Source organism: Carettochelys insculpta, chromosome 15, assembly GCF_033958435.1.
Source record: "Carettochelys insculpta isolate YL-2023 chromosome 15, ASM3395843v1, whole genome shotgun sequence".
NCBI lineage: Eukaryota > Metazoa > Chordata > Testudines > Carettochelyidae > Carettochelys > Carettochelys insculpta.
In genome coordinates this window covers 25689372-25710159 of record NC_134151.1, presented here as the reverse complement: position 1 = coordinate 25710159, position 20788 = coordinate 25689372, and the positions used below count along the sequence as shown (strand labels likewise).

General features: G+C 40.2%; 1 protein-coding gene across 1 annotated transcript in view; it reads left to right on the top strand.

Annotated features, from left to right (window-relative positions):
• LOC142021380 (cyclin-dependent kinase-like 3) overlaps window positions 1-19590 on the top strand; it is a 75285-nt gene extending 55695 nt beyond the window's left edge. The window contains exons 13-18 of the mRNA XM_075010098.1: window positions 13208-13417; window positions 14282-14455; window positions 14628-14717; window positions 15157-15318; window positions 17296-17414; window positions 18986-19590. Of these exons, the coding sequence (XP_074866199.1) occupies window positions 13208-13417; window positions 14282-14455; window positions 14628-14717; window positions 15157-15318; window positions 17296-17414; window positions 18986-19058 (828 nt within the window). The 3' untranslated portion in view covers window positions 19059-19590. The remainder of the gene's footprint in view (window positions 1-13207; window positions 13418-14281; window positions 14456-14627; window positions 14718-15156; window positions 15319-17295; window positions 17415-18985) is intronic.
• The last annotated feature ends 1198 nt before the right edge of the window (window positions 19591-20788 follow it).

Below are 20788 nucleotides of genomic sequence, written 5' to 3'. Positions count from 1 at the left end.
TCCAGGCACTCATTTGCGACACCTTCCCCCGTTACTTAGTGATTTGTGCTGCGCATGCGTCGATGGCCGTCTTCTCCTCCTTGCGCTCCGTCCGCTGCTGATACGCCCTTTCCTCGTCCGCTGTGATCACTACGCATGCGCGAAACCTTACCGCTACGGTGTTCGCGAAGTAAACGAGTTCCTTCTGCCGACGAGCATTACGCATGCGCTGCCTCTCTGCTCGTCATAGGCGTCACGTGTACGCTGCCCTCTCGTCCGCTTCTGTGCATGCGCTGTATTACCCTTCCCCCTTCTGAGGGGAAGCGGAGGCAGTGACGTCGGGGCGCGGCGGCCATTACACGGACGGGAGCGGAGAACGAATGCGCGCTGGAGCCACTGCCGAGAGCTGAAATCTCGTCGGAGGAGCTGCGAGCTTCTGCCGCCGCCGCCGCCGCCGCCGCCGCGCTTCCCTGGGTGTGCAGTGGGCCGCGGTCGCTGCTTGGAGTGGATCGTAGGGGTTCTGGGGGTGGCGTGGTGCGACAGAGCCGAGCGGTAGCAGCGGCGGCGGCAGTAGCACCAGCAGCCGGGGAGGAGTGAGCGGGCGGGTGGCCGGCATGGAAGAGAAGGTCTTCACCAAGGAGCTCGACCAGTGGGTAGAGCAGCTTAACGAGTGCAAGCAGCTGTCCGAGGGGCAGGTGAAGAGCCTCTGCGAGAAGGTACGGGGAGCTGGGACGCGGGGGAGGGAGTACGGGCTGGGGATGAGAGACGGGGGTGGAGGCACCTCTGCCGTGGTGAAGAGAAGGAGGCGGCCGGGGAAGCGCCTGGGGGTGGGGGGCGATGCTGGTTTCCAAAGAGCAGCGCAGGGCAGAGACAGGGAAGCGGCGATGGCTGCGGCCGCATCTCTCCGGGCGGGCCTGACTGTCTCCAACGCCACTGCGGCTGTCGGCCCCCTCGGGGATAGCGGCTCCTACAGCGGCGTGCCGGGGGTCTCCTCCTCCCGGGCAGCTTCGCGCCCCCTGTCGCTTCGCGTGGTGACTAACTCCTTCGTCTGGTTTTCGCTGCCTCCTAAAATGGCGCCTCTCTCAGGGTCTGTGCGGGCCGAAGAGACCCTTGTGTGCATCAGCCGTCCTCGCCGTGTCAACGCCTCGGTCCTTTCCCTGGCTCTGTGGTAGGGGGACGGAGGCGAAACCGGGTTTCTAAGTCGTCCGCACGCTTATCCTCTCAATGCCTCTGCTCGGCTTTCCCACTGAAAAGAGGATTTGAAAGAGCTTTGGCATAGTTCGGTTCTTTGAACCCTACCTCTATGGGAGTGTTGTGGTCACAAATTTGTATCTGCTGCCTTACAATGCCACTACTAGTTTCAAACCCATTCTGTAATAGCTGCCGTGTTTGGAGGACCTGGGAACAACATGCAAGTCTCTTTGGCACAGTTAATGCACGTTTGTTTTTCTTGTAACAGCCCACCAAAATGGAAAGGATTAGGGGAAATGGAAATTTTATTTTGAGGTGGTAATGTAACTGTTTCCACTCCCCCATAAAAGTAATTTAGACTTGGGATTTTATGACTACCATTGAATTCATTTTTTATTTTTAACTCTATGGTGTGATTGGGAGTGTAGCTGGGAATTGGGTTAATTTGGGGTATTGGTTTCTCTTTGTGGAATGTCCAAATTTTACTTCAAATTAACTTATACAGTTACATAACATTAAGTTACTTTTCATGTAGAGTTATGTGTTTTTTGAGGTTTGGATGTTACAATCTGGTTTTTTTTTGGGGGGGAGAGGGGTCCATTCCTAGGCTTGTGGTTTTCATGAGTCTAGAAAAGCCATGTAGTATTTAGCCTGAATAAGTAATTATTTGATATTCTAGTAAAATAAGAGTGGCTAAGTAGATTCTGTAGTTAGACAAGTAATTTTCATGACAGTTTTTGAAGCTGTTGTAGCTTATTTATTATCTCTTGCATTTTATTTCCCTTTGAAGTTGTGCATTAATGTCTGAAGGTGAAAAAATTAAGAAAAAGCAAAATAATTTGCTCTAGCAGAAGCTAGTCTACTGCAGTGCAGCATGCGAATGGTTTTCTGACATTTGTCATTAAAATCTCATACATGTGCAGGTTGGTAACTCTTTAGGGAAGCTGAAACATGCATTACCCTAAGATCACTTGGAGTAATGAATGATGAAGCATTCTCATTAGAAACAGAAACTAAACATTAGAAACTGTTTTTGTGAAAGGCAAAGTAGTTTCTCTTTCCATACCAATATGTTTCATATATATCTTTCCTTTTGAATAAGGATCAAATTATGTTGACTTAAAACAAAAGTTTTTATGGCTTGGGATGGGGTGTGCATATCATTTTAGTGTGGGCAAAAATACTTGTGGAGTTCTTGAGAAAGTTCAGGTTGTAGACTTTGAGACATCACTGTTGTACACCAGCTGTAAATACTCTTACTTTTTAATCAGTATTGAAGAGGCTGATCTGGCATTGTCTGGGGTCACTGTAGTTTGAACCTGCTTCTGTCTAGAGCAGTGGTTCTCAAACTTTGGCCTACTGGCCACATGCCAACCACTCATGATGACAAAATTAATTTGCTTATCTCTAAACTGAAATACTAACTTATTCATACTAGTCTAGTGGAGCACAAAAACACAAACACAGCTGTATCATAAGGGTGCGGGGTGCAGAGAGGGAGAGCCAGGGTGGGCTTTCTTCTGTGGGGGAAGGAGGGGAAGACCAGAGCCTTCAACCCATCTTCAGGATGGTTGCAGACCACTAGTGGTCTGCAGACTACACGTTGAGAACCACTGTGCTAGAGGGCTCTTTGTAATCTTGATAGTCACTGAAAAGACAATGAAGTCCTGTGGCACCTTGTAGAGTAACACATTTTTTTGCATGCATCTTACAAGTTGGTTCATTGCTCACAAAAGCTTATGCTCCAAAAAATGTTAGTCTGTATGGTGCCTCAGGGCTTCTTGTTGTTTTTGCGAACACAGATTAACACTCTGATACTTTTCAATGACTACTATCTCATGACAGCATTTCTCAAACTGAGGTCTGTGGACCCCTTGGAGAGTCACCCACAACTCATCCTCTTCCCTCCCAAGCACATTCTGCAAGCTAAAAGTCTACTGGTGCAACAGGACTGCAACAGACTTCTACCTGCCCTGGCTCTGTGCCACTCCTGGAAGAGGGAACAGACATGTCCCTGTGACCCTAGGTGTATGTGTCAGTGCATGGCTCCCTGCTAGTAGATCACAAGGACTGTTTCACCAACATCAATGTGGAATGGTTTGGAAAGAGACTGAGGGTGCACATCTTTTGGAACTCTGCTGCAGGGCAGAATTTTTGTCCCAGACCAGACCATTGGAGATGTGGAGCTGCCAATAGTTATCCTTGGTCTGCGGCTTATGACAATACACAGGTAGCCAGGACTGCAGTAAGCTGCAGTTCAAATATTGATTTAGTGAGTGCAGAATAGTGATTAAATGGCCAAAAGCACATTTTAAGGCAATGGTTCTTAACCTGGGGTGCCTGATGCCCTTTCTGGGGGTGAGACATACTAGATTATTTTAGAAGGTAAATTTGTTGAAAACACAAATTAAACACAGGCACATAAGTACAGCTACTTTGTTTTATTAACCTGATGTATTAACGTTACATATTTTTAAGTTACTTGAAAATAAATTTGTTTGTATATTACAGTATTTAAGCTAATTGTAGTGAAATTATCTCGCTACAAAATACAGTGTATTTCTTGGGGTATTTCTTGACGCATGCACAGATGATGTGACAGCGCAGTGGCTTTGTTTAAAGTCAGTTAGTCTCTAACTATTAGCGCGTCTGTTATAGTTACAGCTTACTTCCACAGGAAAACTCCCCAACATCTCTGGGTAGTACTTGCATATGTTTGTATGCCTACTGTACTATTTGTGTTGAGTAATAACATAAAACTATTTTACATATATTTAATGATTTAAAATTGCATAGGGCCTTCTGTCTCCGTTTTTGTTTTTTGATAAGGGGTGTGAGAACATACTTAATTTTTGATATGCGAGAACATATGTTGAGAACCAGAGGAGTGAAGGCTGCAGTAAATGTTAAGAACCACTGTTTTAAAGCAAGGTTTCAGAGTTATTGACTCGGTTACACCTCACTGAAAGGAACATTACCATTGTTACTAATTATGAGCAATCAGACAGGGTAGTAAGGAGAGCACATTAAGGGATACTGTTAATCAGAAAGGCTTTGAAAACAACTTCTATGAATGACCAGACAGTGAAATGCATTCTGTATGCTTCTCCTAATGAGGTGCCCTCTGTGTCATGAGTTGGCAGATAAACTAACTCCCCACCACTACACCCGATGCTACAAAAGCAATAAAGATCATGTTGAGAAATCATGCGTTTTTATTTGGGGAACACAAGGAAGCAGAGACAGAAGGAGCTCTGGGATGAGTAATGGCAACCGGCAATTAGAAGTGGGAGTATCAGCCTCCTGTTCCTGGTAACACCCTTAGGAGTTGAGTGGAAGGCTGCCCTTGACTCCATAACCTCCGCTCCGTCCCCTGCATGTGGAGGAGGGCGTGTAGTTCAGCGTGGCCTGGAGGGGGTGGACTTTGTGCTCCTTTGGCCTTTCCTGTGTCTATGCGTATCATATAGCTGTGTTTGGTGCCCCATGAGCCTCAACATCTCCTTCAGTTAGGTCCATGATCTTCTGCACACTCCATGCTGGAGCTCCTCTGTGACTGGACATTCATGGTCGGACATGCTGCTGAGGTGTGATGCCTGCTCTGCTCCCCATGCTTGAACAAACAGGAAATGAAATTGAAATTTTCATTGACCTTTTACTGTGCACCTTGAGGGCAAAGTTGAAAGCACTGGTCAGAGTGGTCACATTTGGACACCTCCAGGAGGCAAAGAACAAGCAGACTTTCACAGCACTGTGTCTCCACTACCATAAAGTCAATCATGTGAAGTACAATTTAGCATTACACCTCGGGAATTGCGGAATTGACCTTAACAGCCCTTATAGTCAGCAGAATTGGCAGATTGGTATGGACTCATTGTTAAGAAAATACAGCTAAGCTTGACCTAAACTTGAAGTGTAGACCACACCTGTGTGTGTCCATAGCACTTGTATTGAAGGGCCAGGCATGAATTATTTCATAGAAGTGCAGTTCTTTTTACTAACTTAAATATCAGTCAAAAGATCAGCTTTTAAAATCACTGTTGACCCTTCTTCCTCCTCCTAAGGTACTGAAACATAAAAACACTGAACCTTTGCGCAAAAAGAAATGTGAGTGGCCTTGTACTAGGACCTGATCTGGTGAGCCATGACCAGGCTTCATTCCATTCAGCTGATCATTGTAGCTTTAGTCACATCCTGTGTACCTGACCTAGGTGAGGGAGTTGAGGGAATAGTTGGTGTTTTAAGGCTGGTCAGAGCATCCTCTTTGCCAGTGGCTGAAAACAGAGACTATGGGGTGGGTATCACTTCTGAAGTCTATCTCCATCTTGCAGTGCATACCAGTTTAACATGCTGGGGACATCCATAGGAGGAAAAGCAGTCCAAAGATTTAGTCTCCGAAAGGAGAAAGAAGACACACATGCTACAATGCTGCTACATGTGAGACAGGCCTACAGAGGGGATAGCTTAATATATACAATTTGGCATTTGTGTATGCATAAATATCTGAGGCCTGCGTAAAGTTTGGGTATGCATGCTGATTTGAAATCAGGTCTGGTATTGATAAAAGAGGTGTGATCTATTCAGAATAAGGTATTAGAAAGTAAAATTTCATTTAAAAAACTTCATACAAGCTTCTAGTTGGTGTTTGTTAACTCTGGGTTCTTAGTCATGTACACTGTGCTATATTGCATTGTTAGGTTTGGGTATGCTACAACGTTCAAGAGAGTACCTGCATTATTCTGTTTCATATTAACATTGTGCATTTAGTTCTTATGCTTCTCAGAGAAGGGATTCTGATTTTTCTGCAACATTTCTGCTGATGTGAAGTAATATACACACACTGAATGATCAAATGCATTGTCTTGACACTTCTGACTGGAGAACCCTGGAAGGACCCAAAGAAGGAAGTGCAGGAATGATTTTAAAAATAGTGTAATGGAAGTGTTCTAGAAGTGCAAAAAGGTTCGAGCAGTAGATTCTAGATTAAATTTTCAGCAAATAGGGAGGAGCTTTATTGGTGTAAGGCTGGTGTACACCTATGTTAAACTCACGTGTTCCCAAAATAGGAAGGTGGGAAATGGAACAAAGCTGGAATGCATTGTGCCCCCAGCTTATGTATTTTAGAGAGGTTCCTGGATGTTTTGGACTTTGGCCAGGCTGTATCTGAGAATCTGAGAGCTGTAAGAAATGTGTACCAGTATGTATTCATATACACGATCCTTCCCCACCCATCTCTGTTGCATCAAATGGAAATTTTATGCACCAAAGAATGTTGGGCATAAATGTGACTCAGCTAAGTGGAAAATACCTGCTTTTTAATAGCAGTGACAGGTGCAGTTGACCCATGTTCCATATTCAAAACCAGAAAGACCATTGATAATGATTACTAAAGGTTAGTAGACCCATAATTTGCTGTATGCCTTTAAAAAGGTGTCTAACAGGATATTTGAACTGTCATTTAAAATTGTTTTTGCAAAAGTGTTCTGCATTCAAAATAAAAGCTACAGAATAGTACTTCTTAGCTATTGAGAATACATTAAACTGCATAGATGGCATTAATCCTTAAAAATAGCATGTTTAAATTTTCCTGTAATACTAAAGCACACTGGAAGCCAAATTGGTATTTTTAACTAAACCACTAATGAGTCTTTTCCTTTGTACATTGAGGGTTCTTACGCTTATTGTCAAAAATTGCTTTTGCGAAAACTGGCTGGGCAAGCAGGCAACACAGAAGCCCATTTTAGGTGAACTTAGTCAGTGTGACTAATCTGAAGTGTATTTGATAAGTGCTTCTTATGTCTTGAGCTTTTGACTTGCCCTGCCAATTAAAATGGGTGGAGTTCTCCAATAACAGCATTACCTATTGCATTTTGCATTCCTCTGCCTTAATTGTTTAGAAGTGAAGCTGCAAATATTTTCTATAGCAGTGTACTTCTGTACATGACTTTCTTCAGCATAACATTTTCATAAAATCTGTGTTCCTCTTAATCTTTAATGCTTTTCAGGTTCTTGAAATCTGTGCCTCTGTGCTCTGGCTTTGAAACTGGAAAACAGAAATTAAAGATGGATACATGCTCTTCAGAGTCAACAAATGAGTCATTTAAAAGCTGGCTAAGGATGATTTTTTTTAATATTTGAAAGTGATTTTTCTCTCCTAAGATAGGGGACAAACAAAGAGGGGTGTGTGACTTTGAAGTGTTAATCTTGGATGAAAAGTTCTTTATATAGTATTTGTGCTATTTTTGCATAGAATTGCTCATGTTTTATTACACTTGAAGTCATTTGTAAAGATACTTAGTGACAAATTTGTACCCCTTCATGCTTTTTTATCCTTACTATGTTAACTTTAGTCAGGAAAATGGATATTTAATGTAATGGTGATAATGTTTTTGATACTGAGATTAGCAAGATTTGATGGAAGTATGCTCATTTTAACCTGATTCTTTCATTGTAACATATTACTTGTTCATAAACAAGTTCTATTCTCAGTACTCAAATTTATAATTGTGACAATTTCTCTGAGTCTAATCCTAACTTTTGTGTGTGTGGTGAGTATAGTCACTTTGGAAAAGTCAGGTGAGCCTCTTCTGCTTTTCTTATAATATTAAACATTTGCTAGTAAAGAACTGAGTTAAATATTATCCAAAACAATGTTTAGCACCTGGCATCTTTGAAATATTGAATAACATCTCTTCTCCCCCCCGCCCCCCATGTCCTGTGTTGAAATAATGACCAAATTAAGCCAGAATTCCATCCTACAGTTACCCTACTGGTAAGTAGTCACCACCAGCCATATGGCTTGGACAGAGCATGGGTAGATGCCACCATCTGATCCAGGTTTCCTTTATGTTAGCATGTCGACATTAATCCAGTCTGTAATGTCACTTTGTCATATTCTAAGGACAAGGAGAATTCTGTCCCTCAATGAGCATTATGTATTCTGGGGAATGTCACCCTGCATTTTTATTAAACTATTTTCCAGGTTTAGGTGAGGTCTGATCAGTTAAATGTTTCTTTAATAGTTTAGTTAAAGTTTAATCCTCTCTTGTCCACTTTGTTTAAACCTCTGTTACTACGGCCCCTAGAGTGGATAATATCCAGAAGCACTTCAGATCTGTCGCCATCCAGCTATTTACTTATGAAATGATGCAGAAACTTGGGCCACGTCTACATTACCTCAGAAGATTGACCTGTTCAGAGTTGATCTTTCAGGGCACCATTTCACACATGTGCAAAAAGGTGCTTTGTGGGGTAAACATCAACCTCATGAGCCATGAAGATTAAGGAAGCTGGACAGGAAGAGTGCTCCCATTGACCACCTTCTGTGAAGACAGCTATGTAGTCATGACTGAAAAGTCAATTTTAGCCATGCAGTTGGCGTAGCTAAAATCACATGAGCCACGAATAGCTATGTCCAGAGTAGACATACTTTTGTGTATGAGGCTATGTTTTGTATCAGTGTTTGTTTTTTAATATAAACAGTAAATTAAGTGAAGATTGTCGAGTAAATATTTCTGGTGCCCTAAACTTTAAATGCTAGTACTCCTTTAATTTTAAATGTATGTGTTAACTATGCTTTCAGAGGCCTTCTTTGTTATAAGACAAAGTTGGTGCGTGGGTCTAGAATGTCAGCTTTGTTAGGTTTTTGAAATGCTAAAAAGAGAACTAAGCTCGTGCATGGGTCTAGATCAGTGGAGTCCAATACCAGTTCAAGGATAGCCACACTTGTGGTTGTCATCCTTGCATATTTACTACAGGCCGCCCTCCTCCCTCAGAGCTGGGCACCCGCTCCATGCTCTCACTGTGCTGGCAACTAACTGGCCTTGCAGGATCCGTATGGCTGGGGCTGCCGCCATGCATTTGTCCCATCAATTGCTGAGGTGTGTGTACGTGGAGCAGGTTGTAGGCATGCCATGAGCGTGGCTCACCTTATTTTCTGCACCGCGGTGTCCCATTCCTCACATGTGGCGAGTGACCAATGTATTGGACACTGAGGGTCCAGATTGTCAGCTTTGTTAGGTCCTAAAAAGAAAATTATAGCTCACCTCCACTTCAGGCTCAGTCGGTTTTGGCTCTGTGTTTATAGACTAAAGCACAAACTAATGTGATCATTTTATGTATTAAATAGTCCATGAACAGAGTTGAAACAGAGCTTATGTGTAGATTAGCACGGCTGGTTAGACTTTTTTTCTTGGGTGCCTATTTATTTCTGGATATTTAGAACTAGAGAGCAAGATATAGTTTTGTTCATTATAGCACTGCATTTCTGATTAGTTGGAGGGGGTGCATCTAGACGGCTGACTTCTTAAATAAAAAATATTACAAAGATATAGGAACTACAGAAGTTAAGATGAAATATCGGGGAGGTTTTTTTATTTTTTTAATTAAGCTTGTAAACAGTGCCCCTTTCTATATTGTTCACATCCCCTTGGTTTTGAGAAGTTTAAATTTGGAGGGGGAGTGCATACTACACTGATAAAGGGGACAACTATCACAGTTGGCAGCAAGATCATCTGATTAAAATTGCAAGTAGAGTGCTTTAATTTTTTTGTGCGATTATTTTACTTGTTTTCATATGAATTGATATTTTCCATGAAATATACAACTGCTAGCCCTAATACTTGTGATACTGACATGGCATTCTGTTCCTCCTATTTCCTGTGCAAGTAATATTTTTGGTGGTGGGAAGGCGAATATGGGGGGAAGACAGAAGATGGCGGGAAGGAAGCCTTTATTTGTTTTATTTAACATCCTTTTCCCTTCACAGATCAGAATAATGCACTTCTTTTTAAGCAATCTCCACAGTGGAAAGACATGGTTTGCCCCCCCCCCCCCCCCCCCGTGCAACCAGGAAGGAAATAGAATTCTGGGTCATATCTTTAATAAAAAAAAAAAAAAAGTTAGATCTGTAGCCAAGAATCTTTGTCCTGTGGAGCACATCATTAGATCTAAATGATAAAGCAGAGAGTCTATAACTAGACTCTTTATGGCCACTTGAATCTGGAGGCTTTGGCAATGGGAGCTGAAAAGTTTCAGAACACTGGGTGTTCATTTATTTGGATTTCTGCAAAATTTAAAACAATACTGAATGGAGGGAGTAGGATATTTATTTTCTTTGGTACTCAGAAAAGTTGGGCAGTGATTTTTGGTTTTGGTATTGGCAAAGGATTGCATTTTCTCTTCTTACTTAAATTGCTTGTCTGCTAAACACTGCAATTAACACCAAGTAGCTGCCTCAGTGTCTTCCAGAGCATCCAACAGCGATTAATAAGATTGTTTGTTGTCAGTTACTTCATTGATGATTATTTATCAACAGCTACAGTACTGCATTAATAAGTTAGAGAGGGGGGAGATAACTCAGTGGTTTGAGCATTGGCCTACTAAACCAAGGGTTGAATAGTAACAGAGAGGTCGCTGTTTTACCCTGTACTCCAACAAACCAAAGCAGTAGAAATGCAGCACTTTAAGGACTGATTTATTCGGTGATGAGCTTTTGTGGGACAGACCCACTTCATCAGCTTAAACACAGGGTTGTGAGCTCAATCCTTGAGGGGGCCGTTAAGGGATCTGGGGCAAATACATATTTACAATTTGGGGGAGGAAGGATAGCTCAGTTTGGTGGTGGGGGGTAGATCAGGAGTGGTGATTGGTCCTGCTGTGAGTGCAGAGGACTGGACCTGATGACCTCAGAAGGTCCCTTCCGAGTTCTGTGCCATAGGTATATCTCCAATATTTATCAGCACTAATCCACTGAGATAAGTAGCATTTCTGTGGGATGTTCTAGGCTGCCCATGGACACTGTTGCCCATCAGTGGCACACTTGACTACTGTGAAATATTAAGGCTGACGTATACAATTGAAAACTTATTCTTTGATTGTTGTGGTGATATACTTGCTGGATTGAGTGGGATGAAGCCAATGATATCGCATAACAAGGAATCTCTTTTCATCATCTTTTGAGGTCAAGACTTAAGTTGGAAATTCAGATAGAAATACAAACTTCCCTCATCAATCCCTTATCATAAATCCTAGTTTTTTCCACAAGTTTTTTCTTAAAACTATTGTTCTTCAAAATGCATTTTGTAGTCAGAAAACAAAGCGCACGCACAAAAAAAAGCAGTCCTGTACCACTTTAAAGACTAACAATATTATTTATTAAGTGATGAGGTTTTGTGGGACAGACCACTTCAGAGCTGGAAAAATCTGAAATCGGAAAGCTCTTCACCTAAATAAATTACACTGTTAGTCTTTAAAATGCTAAAGGACTGCTTTTTTTTAACCTTTCTTGGTTTGTGAGGGTACAGACTAACACGACTACTATGTGACTTTTTAGAAATCTTTCTAAGTGCAAAAAAAAAACCTGTTCTTGAATATGCAGGAGTTCTGAAACAAATAGGTGGTATGTAGATGTGATACTTCTGACTATCAGAAATTTTAATACAAGGTATTTCATGGCTGATCAGTAGAAAATGTTTTACTGTTACCTGGTTTTGTTTAGAAAGGTGTCTGTCTAACCATTTTTCTGATTTGTAAAATTGAATCACATTTTTTTCAAATATTTGATTTTTGTCTTCAACATAAGTGTATAGGAGGGAATTAAACTAGATTATTTCTAATTTCATTGGAAGATCTGTGGAAAATCTTGGCTACAGCAGAACCATTTTGACTAAATATTTTTAAAATGATTAGTTTGTGTTAAGTGAATTTATTCTAAGTTCTGTGATAGCTTTCTCAAGAAGTAAAATGGTAGATTCAAAAGCGTATCATATCAATTTCTCAAATGAAAGCTACCAAGATAGAACCCCTTAAAATTTGCAAGTTGTGTCTAATCTGCAAGAATGTTTGAGGCTATCAGCCTTCTCACTTTTTTTAGGTTAGTACTAAAATGAACCTAATTTTGAAAATTGCTGAAGCATTCCAAGAAGGCTAAGGTATGTTACGAACACGAATCAGTTAATTCACCAGTGACATTAGCACTGTAAAATAGCTCATCAGTATTGAGTAACTTGAAAGTAACAAGGGTAGAATGCCATCTCCTATTTTAAATGATACTGCATGTTGTATAGAATACAGACTCAATGATACTAGACCAGTAATAGCAGCAGTAATACTGTGGTGCTTTTAAATGGTGCAGTAGTATAGTCTGGCAAATCATTTTAGATGTCCACTGTAACAGGCTTAATGTCTGTTTTCAAACCCTTTCTCCTGCCCCGCCCCCAAAAAAAAAAATTCAGTGACTTTTTTTTTTTTTTTTAAACTAAAGAGTAAGGCAAGAACATACTTAACAAAATACTGGAAGTAAGTCAGATCAGCCTTGAAAAGACTGCGCAAGAGTAATTGAAGGTAGCATACAGTAAAACTCCGATTTGTGATTTTTTTTGACTTAACTGTTTATTGGATTAACATGAGTTGAAATGAACAAGTGACTGTTAAAGGGAAACCCTAGATGTCCGTCATTTTGTATATATACACGAATATGCACTTTTGGGGTTCCCAGCAGCAACAGGAATTGGGGGCTAGGCAGAGCGCAGCTCCACCCCCCTCCAGGGAGCTACCTGGCCGAGAGAATTCCCGGCAGCAACGGGGGGGCTTGGAGCTGGTCAGAGCGCAGCACTCCGCTCCAGCACCAAAGGAGCCACTGTGGCTGGTAGGAATCTCCAGCAGCAAAGTAGCTGTAAGGCTGTCAGATGGTGCAGTGCTCTTCCACCAGTCCGGCACCCCCAGCTGGGGGAGTTTAGGGAGCAGCTGCGCTGCGCTGGGGGACTGCATGGCTGGAGCTGACCAGCAAGAGCACTGCAGCCACTAGCTAGCTTACAACTGTTTTGCTGCAAGGCTTTTTCCCTGGCTAGGTGGTGTCGCGGGGGGTGGAGCTCGTGGGGATTCTAACCCCCCAACTTGTGTGAAATTTGACTTACGCATGGTTGTCCAGGCATGCAGCCTGCACGTAAGTCAGGATTTTCCGTACAGTAAAAGAACTGGGAATAGTAGAGCAGAGCTTTAATATCATGACTGTTTGTAGACCATTTCTTTTCTTTCCCAGGCTAAAGAAATCTTGACAAAAGAATCCAATGTACAAGAAGTGCGATGTCCAGTCACAGTCTGTGGAGATGTCCACGGACAATTTCATGACCTCATGGAACTCTTCAGAATTGGAGGCAAATCACCAGATACAAATTACTTGTTTATGGGGGACTATGTTGACAGAGGATATTACTCAGTTGAAACAGTTACACTGCTTGTAGCTCTTAAGGTAATTCCCCACCCCTCAACTTTTTGCTATATCTTTTATAATAGTTTTTTTGTACCATCTACAGCTAATACTTCAATTACCTCTATTTTATAGGTCTGTCAACTGATAATGTGACTGAATGACTTTCTTAAAACCACAGTTTGTCCCGGGCAGAGCTCCTGACTCCCAGTTCTTTGCTCATGCTAGACTATTCTGCCTCAGCAAACGTTATGATTTCTAAGAATATTTTCTTGCAAATCAATGCTGTATTAATTAACTAGACCAACTTGTAATTTGTTTTGAAAGAGTTGGTTTTATAAATGTCAATTTTCTGAAGATTGTGGGTCTTGCATTGCTGGGCAAAAAGGCCAAGGGATGAATTAAGAGGGCTGGAGAGACTGTCCGTCCACAGGTAGAAGGGAGAACTTGAGACTCTCTCCCTTTTGTTGTGCCTGAAAGATATTCTGAAGCTTAATGAGTCAGGGTCGGTTATAAATCTTTTGATAATAGTGTACTACAGAATGCTACTAAGAGAAGGCAGCTCATAGGAGACAGCTTAGGTGAAATCCATGAATAGTAGGGGCCACAAAGTTTATCTCGGCTCACAATTTCGGTCAATAGTAGGCTATGGCAGATCTAGCCTTTCTTGTATGTATAAATGCATCTTCTGTTCAAATAGTTTTACTATTAACTTTCTGAAGATTATTTTTATATTAAGAAATAGAACTTGTATACATAACTTTCTTCCATTGGGCATTTTATGAATAATATAACCTAGCCCTGTTGACCATTTTGTTCTGACTTCTCCTTGTGGGAAGACTGAAATCATTCTTTTTAAGGGAAGAATTAACGCTTGTTAGTGATGATAAATGCTTTATGTTGTAGGTCCGTTACCGTGAACGCATCACAATTCTTCGGGGGAACCACGAAAGCAGACAGATCACACAAGTATATGGTTTCTATGATGAATGTTTAAGGAAATATGGAAATGCAAATGTTTGGAAATACTTCACAGACCTTTTTGACTATCTTCCTCTGACTGCCCTGGTGGATGGCCAGGTATGTTGAAATTAGTCAGGTATTTAAAAATCTTTTAAAACGTGGAATGACTATTCTTATTGCTCATTTCTCTGTTGCAGTTTTGCTGCCTATTATGCAGTTTACTAGCATACTTGTTAATAGAAAATACCTGCAAATTAAGTTGATTCTAATAAATGTACACTTCTTCCAGATTTTCTGTCTACATGGTGGCCTCTCACCATCCATAGATACACTCGACCACATCAGAGCACTTGATCGCTTGCAAGAAGTTCCCCATGAGGTATTGATAAATCTAATATCAAACTGGGGCATCTAGAGACATCTCTTTCCATTTCACCATATTTTTATATTCTTGTCTATATAAACATAGATCAAGAACAAAATTAATTATAAATGTGTGTATATTCGTGTTGTGACAATCTCAGTTTTCCCAGAAACTGTCTAAAGGAAAGTTGTGGTACACGTACTTTACTCTTGCCCAGTGTTTGAAGAACAAATTGAAGAGCAGGAGATTAAAAATGTTTTAATCTGTGTTCTCCAGTCCCGTTTGAGAACAATTCCATTTCTGATTAGGACTCTTCATTTGGTGTCATCAGTTGCCAGGATTTCCCAAGTGTTAGCTATGCAGTTTAAATGAAATCTGAAGTTGTCAGATATGACACACACACACACACAGGTGTATATGGTTGAAAACTCATTGCTTTAAAAATTTGTTACAGGGTCCAATGTGTGATTTGCTATGGTCAGATCCAGATGATCGTGGTGGCTGGGGCATTTCTCCTCGTGGTGCTGGTTATACATTTGGGCAAGATATTTCAGAAACTTTTAATCATGCCAATGGTCTTACATTGGTTTCAAGAGCACATCAGCTGGTAATGGAGGTAAATCTTGTGCAGCTTGCTTTGCGGCTATTTTAATTTGAGCATTTCATACCTAGATACCTTCTTATCCTAGTGCTTCTATTTCATAATAAGCTTCTATGGCAATATTTTTGCCTTACCTGATAAGAGAAGGTAAAGACACCTAGAAGCCCCATCCTGAAACTGAAGATGAGTAAGCCTTTGTGCAATAGTTAACCTGCCTAAAGTCAAATGTTTCGCTGATATGAATTATCTGCCTTGCTTAAGAGAATTCGATGTAGTTTTCAAAATTTTTTTTTTTTTTTTAGCTGGTTTGGGTAATGTCACACAATATCAATTATATTATTGCTGATTATCGATCGTTACTGATTTAGTAAATGTGCTTGAATATTTGCCATACAACTCTAAGACTGATATGTGTAGGTTTCATATGTTACACGAGATATGCAAAAGCAAAAAAAACTTAACGTTCAGTGGTTTCAGTAAATCTTCTTTATATCAAGGCTCTGATCTTGGCTATACCAATATAAACCCAGTATAACTGTTCATTTCAGTGGAGTTATTTAATTGAGATTAAATTCATTGAGGTTATAATCACACTTAATGCTAACAGTCTCCGATCTTAATCGGTGAAACTCTTGTATTCTTCAAATCACAAATATCTGGTTATATAGTGAAGAAGAGATTTCTCCTCTGTTCTGAGAAATATCAAGATAGCTAATGTGGGCAATATCCCATTCTAATTCTGCACCCAGTGTGGGATGCCCAATTCAAACCTTGAGCAGATTTCTTGACTCTCATCCGGAAAAATGGGGAACAAAAATCTGTGGGGAATATGTACCCAGCTGCCATAGTAGCCTCGTGCATCTGCTGGGAGCAGCTGTCAGGAGAAGGAAGAGGTGTTGGGGGGGAACTTGGCACCTGCTGGCATGGGAATGAGTGAGAGATACTATGTGTCTATTCTTATCTGGGGATTGATGTTATGGTGATCAACCCACCAGCTGTTAACTTATGTCTGATGTACACTCCATAAGTCGATCTCCAGGCTTGCTCCCAAAAGGAGAAGGGTAGCCAGTGGTGATGGGAGAGCAGCTGCTGCTGACCTTACTTGCATGCAAGATGCAAATAGCATAGCTGAAGTATATCACTGTTGCCCCATAATGTAGACCTGGCATACTGGGCTTGAAGGTGTAGGGCTGTGTGAAGAGCTCTCTGTCCTTGAGGCAGAGTAGAAACACAACAACTACTAATGTTCATTAATTGTTCCCATTTCACTCAGTTAAGGTTTTCAGAGTAATGAAAAGAATTTACTGTAAATGACATTGTCTTCCGCTAGAAAGGTGCCTTCTTGCATTTTTTTTTTCCAGTGCCACAAATGCATGGTAGGGTTATATTACAGATCAGGATCTATTCTACTGATCCATTTAAAGAAATGCAGGATGGTGATTGATAAGTGTATGACAACCTTATGCAAGCACTACATGTGCCCAAAAAGTAATGTAATATATATAAAAATCCAGAATTGAGTGGAATTTGGGGTCTTGGTTCCAAAGTACTTGTGACTTCCATACATTTAGGAGATGTTGAAGTTAGACTTTTTTCTGCATGGTAATCTAAGTGAATTAACAAAATAATAATTTTAATAATAAAAATCATTTGCTTGTCTGAAGAAGTGGGTCTGTCCCACGAAAGCTCACCTAATAAACTTTTTTTCTAGTCTTTAAAGTGCTACTTGACTGCTTTTTGTTTTAACAGAATAAGTGATACTCATATGATGATATTGCATTATTTAGACAAAATAAACAGATTTGCAGCATGTTGCTCTTTTGGTGCAGAATTCCCCCAGGAGTATTAATATCCTTCGATTTACTATCTAGAAGGGTTTGATGAACCATACTTTGAGAGTGACTGACAAACTTTCTTACAGCTGCATGCAACAAGAGAAAGGGTTGGATGTTTGAATGCTACCACTTGATTTTGTATTTTTTCCCTCTTTAGGGCTACAACTGGTGCCATGATCGGAATGTAGTAACAATTTTCAGTGCTCCAAACTATTGTTACCGTTGTGGCAACCAGGCTGCAATCATGGAACTTGATGATACTCTAAAATATTCCTTGTAAGTATTTATTTATTTATTTATTTATTTATTTATTAAAAGATCAGAGTCTCATTAAGCAATACAGGTAAGAAAACAGTTGTAAAAACAGATCAGTTTATACAGCTCTGGGTGAAAGGAGTGTGGTAACTGTTAAGGCTAATATTAAATGCCAGATGCATCTAAAAAGGGCATAGTGAATGGTCTGGACATTGAGTAGAATTAATTCAGAACTGCAGTTAAACTCTCTCTTAAAAATAAACTTGAGTAGTTCTACAGAGCTGTGTAAATGGAGAGCGCTATGTGAGTGTCACACATTAATTTGAAGGTGGCAGAGTGTGTTTAATTCGGTCGTGTCTGAAATGTAATTTCTGGAATCTGCATTTAACATTCTAAATTGCAGTAGCTAACTAAATATATAACATGACTGCATAACTTACTTGGCTTTTAGAATTTTAGTGATTTCTCTCCCCTCTTCTCCCAATAAAACTGTCATTTGAAGCTCAGCTCAGATCTGAGTTCAGAAATCAGAAAATATTTCTTTTGAGGTTTAGCCCACACCAGCGGTTTCAAGGCTTTTTCATGCACTTGATTTCTGTTGACTGGGCTCACACATTTGAAGCATTTAGTTACAACAGTGATTTTAGAACCAGGGCCCATGGACTGGATATTTAAAGGCTCTGCCAGAGGCGACTCTAAAAATAAGATTCAGGTCCCAGAAAAGGCGTTTTTTGTGTTTCCTGCTCAAGCAAAAGTATATATTGATGGGGCAAAATCCAGAAGTGGTTGTTTATCAAAGAAGCCCACAGGTTATCACCATTTCCTATGCTGTATTTACAGTTGAATTCTGTTCAGGCAACTAAGAGGTATATAGTAGAGATCTGTAGGCCATTTTTTGAATTTTGAACCTAAATGAAAGGGTCCAGAAGTCAAAGAAGGTTTAAAAGTATAGTTATAAGAATGCTTGGAATATGAAAGATGAGGAAGAAATCTAGAAATGTGGCATACTTAATTACCTCTGTAGCATTCGTACTGGATACCTCCTTGACTTCCTAAACACACCTGGGCTTGTGAGTATTTCAGAGAACACATTTTAGTGATGATCTTGATTTCCCCCCACCCTCCTCACTTGTCTTAAGTCATATTGACATCTGGGGTGGGGATTTGAGCTATGGGTGCCAACTCTAGTTTAATAGTGAAAAGTGCATGTAATTTTCCTTTAAAAGCACTTCAAAAGACCTTCACAAGTTAAATAAGCAATTTTTTTGAGACTCTACCAGTCCAGAATTCTTATGAGGAGAGCAGTTAATCAGCGGCATGCATGGCAGGAGGGATAGCTCACTAGTTTGAACATTGGCCTGCTAAACTCAGGGTTGTGAGTTCAGTCGTTGAGGGGAACATTTAGGGATCTGGGCCAAAAAGGGTTTAAAAAAAATCTGTTAGCGTGATTGTGAGTGCAGGGGACTGGATTCAACTTCTCAAGGTCCCTTCCCACTCTGATATACCCCTATATCCAGATATTTCTGGTAATTGTATGCATTCAAGTGAACAAAGTCTATAGCAATTTGAATTAAAAACATATTCTTTTTCAGCTTGCAGTTTGATCCAGCACCGCGTAGAGGTGAACCACATGTTACTCGTCGCACCCCAGACTACTTCCTGTAAAAAAAATTTTACACTTGTACAGTATTGCCATGAACCATATGTTGACCTAAAGGAAATGGGAAGAGCAACAGTAACTCCAAAGTGTCAGAAAATATTTAACATTCAAACTTTGTTTTTTCACATGGACCAAAAGATGTGCCATATTAAAATACACAGCCTCTTGTCAACAACTGTGACCACTTTAGAATGAACCAGTTCATTGCATGCTGAAGCAACCTTGTTGGTCAAGAAACCAGTTTCTGGCATAGCACTGTTTGTAGTTACTTTTGCTTTCTCTGAGAGACTGCAAATATTAAGATGTAGACATTAACACCTCGTGAATACATTTAACTTTCCATTTAGCTGTAGCTTTATTCAGCATGACTGTAGATAAGGATAGCAGCAAACAATCAATGAAGCTTAATGAACATTTTTAAAATGAGTACCAAGTCCACCTCCTATTTGTGTTCTGAATCTGTTCTGTGTGGTTTTTTTTTTTTTTTTTTTTTTTCAGGGAATATTGTTTAATTTAATTGCATTGATTTTCGTCTCACTCACATTTTTCCTCCCCATTCTTCCTCCTTCATTTTCCTTGTAATTGTCCAAGCATAGTGAGTCATTTTGAACAGAATTGTTTTTTTCCTGTAAAATGATGCTACTGCAGGAAAGTACTGCAGTTTTTTTCATAATAAACTTGTGAACTAAGTATCTCAGGTCAACTTTGTGCTGGTTTTAGTAAAAGTTTGATTACCATAATGGATTTTATAAACCTGTATAGAAATATTCAGCATAAATATCTAAACACGAGGTGATAGTGCTAATAGGTTCTGATTTCCCTATTTGCTAGTTACTTAAGTCCTCAAAATTTGAAGCATCATCGAAATAGCAGCTTGTTCTGCAGTTCTTTTTAATCTATACATAGAAGAGGTTTGTGTTGTGTTTTTAGTTCAATGTCTATTCGGTGTCAGTATTCTTATTTATTGCTTGGCAGTTTAACAGTAATTTTTAGAAATATCTTGTACTCCGAATTGCTTCTGCTCTTTTCCCACCTTTGGAAACACTGGTCTGTGAAGTAAATTTGCTACTTGATCTTAACTGGCATCCTCATTCTTGGCTGTCTCACCAGTCCTTTCTAATTACGTAAATTGGCATGTTAGATTTTCTGTTACAAAGAGGCAAGGCAACCTGTGCAGAATGTCCCTGAAAGTACCTGCTCTGTCAGCCAGGACACAAAAGCAGTGCTCGGAGACCTTTATCGGCTTTGTTTTCCTACTCGGTCCTGGTTTTAATTACTTTGAAAACCAAGGTTCAATGCATGCTTCAAGATTCTGTGAGCAGGTTAACTTAATTGAAAATTGGTGAGCTACATACAGCATTGATCATTTTTAAAAAGTGTTTGAAAGATCCCAAAGGATTAAAAAATGCTTTTTCTCTTTAAAAATTTAAAAGTTGCTATTAAGTTACTTTCCTCCAAGGATGACAAACAGCAGCAATTGGCCAGTTGGTTTTTTCAATCTACAGTTCCCATAAACACTTAAGACTAATTTAGAAGCCGAGCTGTCACTTATTCTATCAGAATAAGGTGAAGAATGGACTGCACACCACTTTTAAAGTGTAAGGAATTATATCTCATGTTGCAGTAACCTTCAGAGCCAAGCAAACTTAATATTTGTTTCTCCTTTCATGAAATCTTAAAGATTTGACTTCTGTAACGCACCCATGAGTAAAGTGTTCTAATGCATTAACTTTCC